This window comes from Aptenodytes patagonicus, chromosome 1 (assembly GCF_965638725.1).
Source record: "Aptenodytes patagonicus chromosome 1, bAptPat1.pri.cur, whole genome shotgun sequence".
In the NCBI taxonomy this organism is placed as follows: Eukaryota; Metazoa; Chordata; class Aves; order Sphenisciformes; family Spheniscidae; genus Aptenodytes; species Aptenodytes patagonicus.
The window spans coordinates 86,290,335-86,302,689 of NC_134949.1; the positions used below are offsets into that span (position 1 = coordinate 86,290,335).

At 43.4% G+C, this 12,355-nt stretch overlaps 1 protein-coding gene across 3 annotated transcripts in view; it reads left to right on the forward strand.

The window, feature by feature from the left end:
* TEAD4 (TEA domain transcription factor 4) overlaps positions 1 to 11,981 on the forward strand; it is a 44,860-nt gene extending 32,879 nt beyond the window's left edge. For 2 of the 3 annotated variants that reach the window (XM_076346140.1, XM_076346130.1), the window contains exons 9-11: positions 7,219 to 7,359; positions 8,827 to 9,018; positions 11,745 to 11,981. In XM_076346140.1, coding sequence (XP_076202255.1) covers positions 7,219 to 7,359; positions 8,827 to 9,018; positions 11,745 to 11,858 — 447 coding nt within the window. In that variant the 3' untranslated portion in view covers positions 11,859 to 11,981. The remainder of the gene's footprint in view (positions 1 to 7,218; positions 7,360 to 8,826; positions 9,019 to 11,744) is intronic. The other variant, XM_076346151.1, reaches the window with a different exon arrangement.
* Positions 11,982 to 12,355: the final 374 nt, after the last annotated feature.

Sequence of the window (12,355 nt, forward strand, 5' to 3'; positions counted from 1 at the left end):
ATTAGTTATACAATAGCTAAAAGTTGATTAGTTTGAAACATAAGCAGTGTTTGCAATTCTTCCTTGATTTTGGCATTGGGAGTTTGGTACAATGAACTAACTCTTGGACTTGGATTGGCAGGTTGTATATGACATCTGTGTGACATTTCTCTGTGCTCCAAGTGCATTCTAGCACACGACAATGAATGTGAGACATTAGCCTCCCGACACATGGGCAGTGGCAGCTCTGCTCTTTTCCAGTGTAATATTATCTCTACCACCTGTTACTTGGTTCTCCCCATGAACTCCTCCTATATGCATCGTTATTAATAGGCTGGGGAAGAGGCGTTTTCAGGGCTTTGCACATTAGTAGAATGGTGCCTTGCATCTTAAAGCTTTCAGAAGTTGTGAGACTCTGGGTGGAAGATAGAAGGAAAATGACAAAGCAGGAATTCAGGACAGGCAGTACTTTGTCCAGAGCAGCCATCTGCAGAGGGGTGGATCCGGGGAATTGCTTGGGAGACCTTTCCTGGCAATGATGAATATATGTAGTAATTTCTTCTCCTCGGTGATAAGCAAGCTGGACCAGTCAAATCACTGAGTATTTTCTTTCCAGTAAATGAATTATACTTTTGTGGAAGGGGCTGAAGGGGTGGGCTGGCGACTGCTGTCCTGCACTTGGCTTCTCTCCTGTACCAAGCAAATCCAGTCAAAACAGCAGCAGTGCAAATTCCCCTCGGCACCCTGCCCTGCCCACTGTATGCCTTCAATCCTGACCTGGCAGAAACTGCCTGGAGAGCAAGGAGATGGTAATTTGGTCTCCATGTCCATTCTGTCCTTGGCACTTCTTCTGAGGCAGCAAACAAGACAGTAGCTAGCAACAGTAGCTATGATCTTTGCACATTTTTTCTGAGAATGGATCTGACAGCCCATTAATTTCACCTGCAGTCACCAGCACCACCTCCTACCAGTTACTACCTCATGTAAAGGGACTCTGTCAAAGGCACTTCTTTCACCAAAGTTATTCCCCAAGTGTTCAACAGTATAGAGATTGCTGGCAGCAAAAAGCAGGTTGAAAGACTGAATCGCTGAGGGAATCTGTCTGCTGGGTGTCAATATAACACAATCCTGGGGGGCTAGCTAAGTCGCAGCTACCTGTACTGTTGGCAAGGTCTTCTACTATCTTCGGCTAGCTCAGAAACTCTCCCCTTTCCCCTTTCTTGGGAGTTGAAGCTGCAGTGGCACAAGTTTCGGACTGTTCTTAAAGAATTGTTCAGCACATGCCTTTCCATTGACCACATGGGACCTGTGTGCAAGATACCGGCAAGCTATGGTTTCTGATGGCATGTAATGCCATTTGGAGTCTTGTCCAATCATTGCTTTTCAAAGCTTCAGATAAGCTGAAGACTGATTCTCAAAGGTCACAATTCCCTCTGTAAGGAGTTTCAGAGAAATTTTGATTCACAGCCTCGTCCTAGTGGGAATGAGGCCTTTATCGGTAATCAGTGGTGAAACTCACTCCCACCAAAGATCAGAAAAAAATCTTGGCTTAGTATATGGTTAGGACAGTGCACAATGCCAACTTTTCTGTAAGTGTTTCTTTCTTGGGGTTGCAGAAGTTGAGTGATACACTCAAGCTCATCAGAGCCGTTTTCAGCAGAGCTGCTAAGAGACTCAGACCACCAATATGATTTAAAAAAAACAAACCAAAACAAAAAAAGTAATACTAGCTTGTTGAGGGTTACTATGCCCTTCCCCGAACAAATCACTTCTCTTCCATCTAGAAATCTTGTCTTGTAGGTATTAGAAAATTCTGCTTACTTCTCTGGAAAGGAGGAAATCTCAGATGTTTCCCCCAAAACAGGCAGATCAGCTCTCTTGCATGAAATATGTAGATCTCTGAGATGTGCTAGGTCACAGATACCTCAGTGATTGTAGTTTCAGTATGTTTGGAAGTCATCAGGCAAGCTATGGACAAGTATGTCATCTGTGCTGAGCTTGCACAATAAGTTGAATGCATCCCAGACATCAGATTGCTGTTATGCTAGAGTGTGCACAGCCTTTTGCATCTAAAAGTTCTTGGACAGAAAGCCAGAACTCTGTCTTTATCAGGTAAAGTAGTATGGTCCAGTTGGTGGCCCATGACTCAGATTTAGCTTGTAATATGCCTCATCTATTTGGTCTTCTACCTTTGCCCTTGAAGAGACAGAGAACAGCTGTTTGAGTGCTGGACGCCACCCAACCAGCTGAATGCTGCTGCCGCCCCTGCTGCAGTCCCACCCTGTTGCTAGCAATGGCTAGTAGGAGCCTGGGGGGCAAGGCAACTCAGCCCATTGGCTATGGACTTTCCTAAATCCTGACTATGTCTCCTTTGGCTGCCTAGGCTGGGGTAAGGAACGTATTCAAGAATTATATCTCACCTGTTGTTGGACATACTAGTGCATTTGCCAGTGAGGAGCTGAGGCACCTAGGTTCTAGTCTCCAAGTCTGAATCACATTCAGTTATGTTTTCAACAAGTCCATGCATTCCCAGACTATAAAGTGAAGATTAGCCTTCCTACTTGATGAAGTGCTGGGAAGATGAATTTCCCTTAAGTCATAGTCACTATTATTCCCTTGCATCTTTGAGGGGTGGAATGTACTGGACAGAGTAAAGCAGACCTTTCTCTGCTCACCTTGGGTGCTCACCCCAGGATTGGGTGTGCTTTGACACAAGGTTTCCTTTAGAGAAAGAAACTATGAAAGTGAAGAGAAAGGAAGAATGCTTTCCCCAAAGTAGCAATGTGGTTTCTAGTCCTGATGCTCCATTCTAGTCCTGCAGCTCCATTCTCCTGCAAACATGAACTGGAGCCCTCAGCTAGCTGCTACTGTCATTCCCTGGAGTTGCTGAAATGGGACACAGCTCTTGTTGACTGACCACCCTAAGACATGTCTGACAGTCTTAGCCCATAATATGGGATGTGCTTTAGAATAAAAGGTACAGTGTAAACGTCAGGGAGTTCCAACATGACCCCATTGCTTCACTGCAACAGGGCTTCCAGGAACTGATAGTACATAATGCTATGTACTGCTTAATTCAAAGAGTATTACCATAATTTTGCCTACTGCCAAATAGTTTAATATTGATTATTAGATGTTAACTAGCTGTGAAATTCTACAGTCTGGTCTTTTGATGGGAGACTTGCCAAAGTGTGGAGGCACCTAGAGTGGCTTCTTAGGGCTAGCGAAGCTTTTCTCATCAAGTGGAAATAGCACCTTTCTGCTTTGCCTCATATTGACTGCACTTATTTTTTGATTTGCCATTAAGAGTCTAGGGGAATGTAACCTTAACTTTACTAGTGAGACCCCGAAAATGTTTGTCTGGTACTGCAGTGAGGGCCTCCGCTATGTTTATGTAGCAGTGGTCCGACCAAGCTTCTATAGCCTTGACCCTTTGTTCTTTTGACTCAGTGGGACAATTTCTTTGGAAAAGCGGAATTGGGTCCATACATTGTGTTTATCATCACCCCCAAGGGAAATAGCTGAACAATATTGTGAAGGACTCCTAGTCTAGTTCCTCTTTGGAGAAGGGAAGGAATTAATCTTTATTCAGACAGCTGGAGTATGGGTCAAATAAACAATAGTTAGCTGCATTGACATGTAAATGAGTATTACAGTAACTCAATAAAAACCTAAACCAGAATAGAGTAGCATTGTTACTCTCTAATACATGTACATTTGTGCTGCCAACGAAGTAGCTGCATAACTATAGTGGGGAAAACTTGATAGCAAGGACTTCAGCATGACCGTAATAATTCACTTGGCAACCTGAATTATGATTAAGTCTGTAATGCCTGTGCCTTATTCCTATTAATACCTGTGCTACCAGGTTAAAGCTAGCCTGGATTTGCCCACATACACTACTCCAGTGTAGACAAACTATTGGAGCGTAACACTGCATTACAGTTGTTTAGGTGGTCATGACAATGTAAAAGCTTCCAATCTTCCTCCAGCTGTTGTTTCCAAGTCTTGTGCAAAAGTTATCACCTCAGTGGTGCAAATGTGAATGATGTAAAGTGATTTTTGAAAAAGTTTTAAATCCAAATTGGTTTACTAATATATTTTAACACGTGTGCCCAAATCTGTTTTCAGCTCAGTGAGGAGGCAGAAATCTATGGGGGCAAAAAGGAGTAAGTTGTTAGGAGAAGTCAGGAACCTATTCAGCTGGATAAATTGTTTTGTGAAGCTATCTTCTGAGGAGAAGCAAACATGAGAATAAAATAATTGCCAGCTTTGTATGACCCTCTCCTGATAAATCAGAGGATGCTCTTGAATATATAGTATGCAGGAGATGACAAATTTAGGAAAACATAAAGGGATGAGTGCACAGCTGGTGTAAACTGGTATGAATGTATTATGCATGTTGGGCCAAGCATATTAACACGGGTTGAAGATCTATCACTACTTCAGAGGGAGGGATTCTACTTAAAAGGGGGAGTCACACAGAAGAAGGCAAGCCATTCTGACAAATGGACTTTCCTTCATCCATAATCTGTGATGAAGATGGTACAATTGTTAAGGATTTTTGTAGAAAATGTCAGAAACAACACAGTCATTTTGAAGAGTGATTTGTGATCATGTATTTAAATACTGTGCTGTTATGCTCTCCATTGAGAGCAGAGTGAAAGCTGTGTGTCCATCCCTAATGCTGCCAGTGTTGATGCGAACATTGGAGCATTCTGTCATCTTGCCTGCACTGAATCTTTGCCCCACTAGAATTATCTGAATGCTACAACTGCTAGTCTAGGAGATACCCCAGGAGATGCATTGCCCACTGTACTTCATGAAAAAACCTATCCTAAATCTGTCTTTCACTTGCTTCTGAGTTTGTACTTTAAAAAAAAAAGTCATGGTAATTGGATTTTATTTGTTTGTTTGCTTGGATCTTCTCTGGCATCATTTATCTAATGCAGATGGTAATTTTCCTCTAGGTGGAAATATGTGTGCACAATGGCACAGTGGCAGCAATGCTCCAGTGTTGTGCTAAGTGGAAAATGGAACTGGATTTTCTGAAATAAATGGGGAGATGGTTTATTTTATTTCCTTTACCACCTCCTCCTTCACACACCTGAAGTGGCAAGTTAACAGCCATAGGAATTCGATTGAATGGAAATACTGCACATTATTACATGGCTGCTTTTCCTGCTAGTGCTTTTGGCATCACTGTTGGCAAAATGATGAATTCTTCTGTGACAATAACTCTGTGTGATGGGAGCTGCTGGTGAGTGTTGTGGTACAGATATGGCCCAGCCCGACTGTCTAGGGGCAAAACTTTTAACTTGAAAGGAATGACAACAAAGTGTGGCTTCTAGTAGGTTACTAGTTACTGCTGTAGTTACTCAAACCCAGCATTCACTAGAAGAAACAGTCCTGCCTTCTGCTTTCCCTATTGCTGCCCATCCTCCCAACACATGTTCTTTGTCTGAATGCACACAAGTGCTTCTGAATCAGGTCAGGGAACTGATCCCACTGAGAACTAGCTGAGCAATTCCTCAGTGAGTCTCGTAATACAGCTACAGAAGCATTTGTGTTAGTACAGGAGGAATGGGGAGGCACAAACTGCTCTGGGACAGTGAGACTGCTCTCTCTTGGTGTCAGGACCAGCCTGGTGTTATCAAACTACAACTTTGAGGTGCAGTTTCCCAAGAGGCTCAAGCCAACCTGAGTATGTGTTGCTATCAAAACAGGCAGTCTTTGTGCCCTCAACTTTTGTCTGTGTTCTCACCTCTTCCAGCCCCTGCAGCTTTGTGAGGATCCAAATGAGCTTTCTTGTCTGACTGAAAACTAATCCACCAAAACCACAACAAAATTTTTTTTGGCTGGGATCATCTCTCTCATCTGGCTAACTACAGAGTCGTACAATTGCTAATGGTGGCACAGAGGTAGCAGCAAGCTTGTGTGGCTACAGATGGGGAGAAGGCTGGACTGGCACTTTCTAGATTGACTTAAACCTCTTGTGAAATTGCTACTTAAGAGAAATAAGCTAACAGTATTATCTTATGGCAGAGAAGAGACAGGTATTTTGTACGGCGAAGAAAAGGAGGATTCATTATTGAGGTGGTCCAGTTCCAAGGCTAGCGTTGCTTGTCCTAAGCGCTGCTCTAGATCTCGAATAAAAAACCTTCACTGACATCAGCTAAGAAAACCATGCTAGAATGCCATCTAATGCAGTCCTATTCACACTGTATCCACTGTAGCAGGAATACATTTCCTTCAGTTTCCTGTTTCCCTCAGTTCAGCAGGAAGAATAGAATAGTCTGAAGTAGCCTATGGGAACTGATCATTGCTTTTCTGCTGATGTAAGGTAGCACCTGGGCTTGTGGAGTACAGAGCAGCTCTACCCTTTTAGTTTTGAAAGGGAGGAAGCTGAGCTGGGCATTCCCACACACCCTTTGTGTTTTCAGAGCTTAAGGGAACTGCCTCTTCTTTTCATAAGTGTGGTTTGAATGACCCCTGGTGGAAGCTTCAGACAACCAGGATTTTTAGGAGTTGGGTCCCAACATGAGGCTTCAGTTGGCCAACCTTAGGCACCCACATTTGAAAACTGTGGCCGCTAATAGAGATGGGTTTGTATTCAGGTGGAACTGGGCTGGATCTGTCAGCAACCTACATTCCTTATGTTGCATCCTGTCTACTTACATTCTTCATATCATAGTACCTGAGCCTAATGTGTGTGTGTACTCACCCATTCCTTCTCTCTGCTCCGTCTCTTTCCTCTTACCTGCATATCCAGGGTGGAAAAGCTTTATTACAGTTGCTGTACTCTTATTTTTCCTCCTTAGTGAGGCAGCCCAGTCTAGCCTGTCTGTTGCATTGCTCTGTCTCTACAGTGCCCTCCTGTCTGCTCTCCACATGCTTTGTGAGTACCTCCATGCTGTCTTGGCACTGTTCAGTTATGGTAAATAGCAGCTAAGGCAAGGGTCTGTGTCGTATGTTTTTAATGTTAAGAGGATATTCCACCAGACTTCCCCAATGTGTATGCACATCCCCATCACCATTTTCTGAAGCGGGAACTGGATTTTAGTGCATACTCTTCGGATTTCCCCTGCTTGCTTGATGCACATTGATCTGCTTAAGGAGCTTTGGACACTCCAATACCTTACAATCTTGGCTACGCAAGACCCCTTTAGGTAATGGTGAAAAAACACCACAACCATCTATTGATAACCATCTATTTTTCTTGCCTTTTTTTTTTGGCAGGCTGATTTGAACACCAATATTGAAGATGAATCCAGATCCTTCTATGGCGTTTCCAGCCAATATGAGAGCCCAGAAAACATGGTCATTACCTGTTCCACCAAAGTGTGTTCCTTTGGAAAGCAGGTGGTGGAGAAAGTGGAGGTAGGGAGCAGACACGTGGGTGCAAGGTTCTCTCTGGCTGCTGTTCTGTCACTTCAAGTATTTGCATCCTGCATATATCTCAAGGCAAAATATATCCCATGCTTGTTGTCAGGAAGATGAATGCCATAGATTATCATTTCTGAGACATGCAGGTGTAAGATTGCTCCAGCCTGCAACATGGCCTTGTCTCAGGACTTCATCAAAGGTCTGGTAGTGTTTGCTATTTTTTCCTTAAATCTCAGTTTCTGAAGACGTGAATATGTAAGACTCTCAGCTCTCGTGATTCTCTGGGTTTTTTGGGGAGCAAAGAAAAGCTAGGAAACCTGGACCCTTGTTTTGTAGTCCAGAAAGGTGAAAAAAATAGGCAACACCTCACTCTCATCAGTGTTTTTAAACAGATAATTTATAGACTATAGCCATTAATTAATAGACTGTAATAATTTACAGACTATAGTCTTATGATTTTGTGAGGCTTATCTTAGTGTTTGTACACTTCAGCTTGAGCAACAGTGGAGCTGCGTAATTATGCATATATCTGGCACTGAAGAAATTCTTTCTGATGCCCCATTCAGCTGCTAAGAGAGCTGCTCTGACCTGCTTCTTGCTGCCGTCTTTCTCAAGGAGCCTTTAGATGCAGGAGGAGCAGCTGTGTGCAGAACACCAGGTGTTTCCGTGTCAGCAGTCAGTTCAAGCTACATCCTTCCCTAAGACCCGTCTCCAATCATATGATAGACATGCCTGAAGTCTGGTTATGTATTTGCATGATGGGATAGATAGGCCAAAGGAAGGTGTCATGGTACACAGGAAAGGAGACCAAGCTCTTGGGGTGAAAGGAGGTAATGGGCATTTAAGGGTCTGCTGTGAAACGGTAGAATCCAAGCTCAGCTTCTGTTCAAAGGAAGATGAAATACACAGGAGCTAAGATGTGAATGTGAACAAAAAAAAAAATCCCTCTGTGTAACATCGGCCAGACCCTCACCTAAGGGGGAGCAGAGATGTTCTATGTTCTCTTTCACAGGTACCAGAAGGCTTTAGTCCTTTCCAGCTGTGAAGCATCCTGAGCATACGATTACCATCTTTACTAGGAGCTTCCTGGTTTTGCTAAAGCAGTAGTTTTTAACTTTTTCAGTTTACCCATGCCTAATATTTTTCCACTAAAGATGCAGACTATAGTATAGCTGACAATTGGTCTGCTCCTCTTAGTTACCTTTCACAGCTCCTTGGCAGTTTGCTGCTCGTAAACTGGAACCCGCTGTTCTAAAGAAAAAAGAAACCAATCCGAAGAAATTAGAGGGCTCAAGGAGACTGACCTTGGTGCGAAGTACTGTAGAGGAATGATTAATCAGCTCATTACTGTTAATAAAATGACTCGAAAATGCCATTGTAATTTTTCTGAGTCTCTTTATGTGATTAATGCTACTAATGTGACATTAGCCCCATATGCCCCTTTTGTGTTTTACATTGCAGACAGAGTATGCACGCTATGAAAATGGACACTATTCCTATCGCATTCACCGTTCCCCTCTCTGCGAATACATGATAAACTTCATTCATAAACTCAAGCACCTTCCTGAGAAGTATATGATGAACAGTGTGCTGGAGAACTTTACTATCTTACAGGTGGGACTTTCAACTGTTTTCGTTGGAGCTTGGAAACATGTAAGCCCCATGCAGGAGTTCACTGTTGTGAGTCAAAGCAGATTTCCTTTTACAGCTCAGCATCTAATTGAACTTAGTATCTCTCACACGTATTGCACCTCAAGACCATTTATGGAGCTCTAGAGATAGTAACTCATGCAGAGAAGCAGCAGCAGAATTTGAGAAACCTGAGTAAGAGAGAAAAAGAAAGATAAAGGGAGAACTCATGAGGCAGAGAGATAATGGAAGGAGAAAGATGCAAAAGTCAATGAAGGAAATGCTCATTCCACTTTTGGACGAATGTTGAGGTCCTTTCTGTGCCCTGGTCCTTTTTGCAAGATAAAAAAAAACAAGACCACTGTTAAGTGGCTATATAATTTTGTCATGGGAAGAGTTCTTCACTGACCAGGTAGGGGGGAAAAAAAATAAATTGTTTCCTCAGGACCATTCTGAACCTGGAAAGAATATAGAGGCACATAAAGGAAGGGGCATGTTGGGGGAAGCTCTGTGGCACCTTCGTGAACCACTGCAACCTCTAGGTACGGCAGTACTAGAAGGCTACAGGAACTAGATTTGCACTAGTGTCTATGTTATACCAGGAGCCTTTCCAGGCTCGGATGCAGCCTAAATTTGGGAAGAGTGCAGAGACAGCTTAAAAGGTGGATTTTCCTAATGGACTGAGTTCTGTGCTCGCCTCTACAAGACGTGTCACAGATCTTCGCCCAGAGAACCTGAGGTTGGGTAAGTGGAAGAGATGCTAGAGGCTGTATGAAAGAATGGAAATCAAGTGGTCTTCATTCCATCCTCTGGAGATCTTGTGGGACTTCAGACAACTCATTTCACTGCTCTGTGGCTCAGGTACCTCAGCTATAAAAAAAGGTTAATAATGTCCTCACATTATTAACCTCACACAAGGTTAATAATATACCTCACAGGGCATTAGGAGGTTTTTACTCTTTCATGTTTGTACTAAGATCTTCAGCATCTGGAAGAAAAGAGGAGTATAAATGCAAAGAGTTTTTTTAGATGAGCAAAAGCATGAAGGGGGCAGGAACAGAGAGATGGAAGGCCTGTGTGCTGTAATCCATACTGAGGGACACTGTAACTGCTTTCTGCATGTTTCATTCCTCAAGTCAGGCTAGTGCTTGCTATAAATTTTATAAATTTATAAACACTTTACAAAAGTTGTCATATAGTTATATTTCCTCTGGGGCTTTATGTTTTGAGTAAACTCATGTCCTTCCCTTACCTCCTGCCACAGAGAGGCCTCTCATGTGGGTGCTGGCACAGCCTTTTATATATTGCCTTGCAGTCCTGCTCCCTGAGCAGCAGGCTGAGCATTTTCCACCCCGCACTCCCCACTGGGGAGCTGAAAAATGGTGATGCTTAATGCAAGGCATGCTGCTAGTCCTCAGTCCCCACTACCAACTTCCGAGGCAAGTCTAATTATCTTTTTTCTAGACCCTTTCATGAGCTTAGATACCCCTAATCTCACAAGCATGATTTATCTTGCTTTGCACATTGCTCTGGATCTAGCCCTCCAAGATTTCAGAGCCCATTTTTCAGAAGAGGCTCTGGTGCCTTACCACACCTGAATGTGTACAACTCACAACAGCCTGCAGAAGAAAGGAGAAGGGTTAGTTCAGCTGCAAACCCAAACATGAAATAAGACAAGAAAACAGAATAGACCAAAGTCAGGCTGCTAAAATTAATAAGCAAGTTTGAAAACAGCTATTTTCTTTCTGTTTTCACAAGAACGGTTGGGCTTTGGTACAGTTCAAGCCTCCAGCTGGTATGTTTTTCTGCTGCACTTGAGTTGGTGCTACTGCTGATAAAAATGTATCATCTCCTCCAGCAGGAGAGAACTGCTTGAAGCTTTAGCTATGGCACAAACTCAGATGACAAGAATGTGTAAAGTTGTGCAGTGACAGAGAGAGGGAAGCTGAGCTAGGAGCTCTGGGTGCAACATTTTGCTTGTCCCTGCCATGTAGTGTAGGCAGTGCATGCTTCTGAAACTGGGACAACACTGTTCCATCACCATGCTGCTGACACTGAGTCACATTGCAGAGAAGCTAAGGTTCCTGAGGGACCATAGAAAAAGAAACGGAAAAAGGGAGCTTCTGTAAGAATGTATGAGTGTAGCAGCTATCCTTCTCCTGAGATCTACAGTGTATGGAATGGGAGGTGTAACGGAGTCAAACCTATAAGTCTCCTGTAAAATGAGTTATACTTTATAATCCTCATGGTCTGTGTCTACCACTGACAAGCAGGAGCAGGTGGAGGGAAAGAACCGTTCGTGGCTGTGATATATCAACACATACGTGAGCAGGAGTGGATGTGCCACAGGAGGTGGCCTTTCTATACCCAACAAACAGAGCAAAAAGAGATTTTCTGTGGAACACCTTCTCTCTGCTGAAACCTGCAACACCAGGGGGTGGGGAGTAGAAGACCTAGTGGACCTGCTTCCACTTATGTGGTCACTGCTTGGTCACAGCTTTCTTTTCTCCACAGCAGACTCTGCTCACCTCCCTGTCTCTTCACTGCATTGTAGTCCTGATGGTGCGAAAGTGCTTTGCTTGGGTGTGTGGGCACATAAACTGGGGGTTGGGGTGGCCGAGCTGTGTATCATTCCTGTGCTTCTCTGTTCTTTGCCTATTACTGACTTTTTGCTCTATGTTAAATGTGTTGGAATATGTAAGCAGAGAAACAGCGGTTGCCATCTCAGCTTCTTCTCCTTTTCTGTCTAGGTTGTGACAAACAGGGACACACAGGAGACCTTGCTGTGCATAGCATATGTTTTTGAGGTGTCAACTAGTGACCACGGTGCCCAGCATCACATCTACCGGCTGGTGAAGGACTAGAGACTCTCTGCCCTGAGTCGTCCATGGGATGCATGTCTAAGAAAAAAGCCCGTGCTTGAACAACCCCTGCCCCCTCATACCAAACTGAAAAATAAACTGCAGATATTGTGTATTTTCAGAAAAGCACCTCTGAACTGTTTTGTGATTGACAGGGTCAAATAAGTTTGTATCTCCAGGTTTCTGCAAATGGGGAAAAGACTTGGAGTCAAAGAAACAGGCAAATAACTGCTTAAGGGTTTCACCATAAACAGCATCCTCTGGAATGTATTTCCCACAGAGCACACACAGGGTGTGATCATACACATAAAAGGAGTGGTATGCACCTGAGCATACAGGTACAGCAATGGCAGCAGCTTCCACAAGTTTGACCACATATGAACAGGTTGAAAATGTTCATGCTACATCTGGTCTGAGTGTGTGCACTCATATACATTCATTTGTAGGTCAACACATGCACAGACATGCTTACCATACATTTATATAGATGTCAGTTAGAC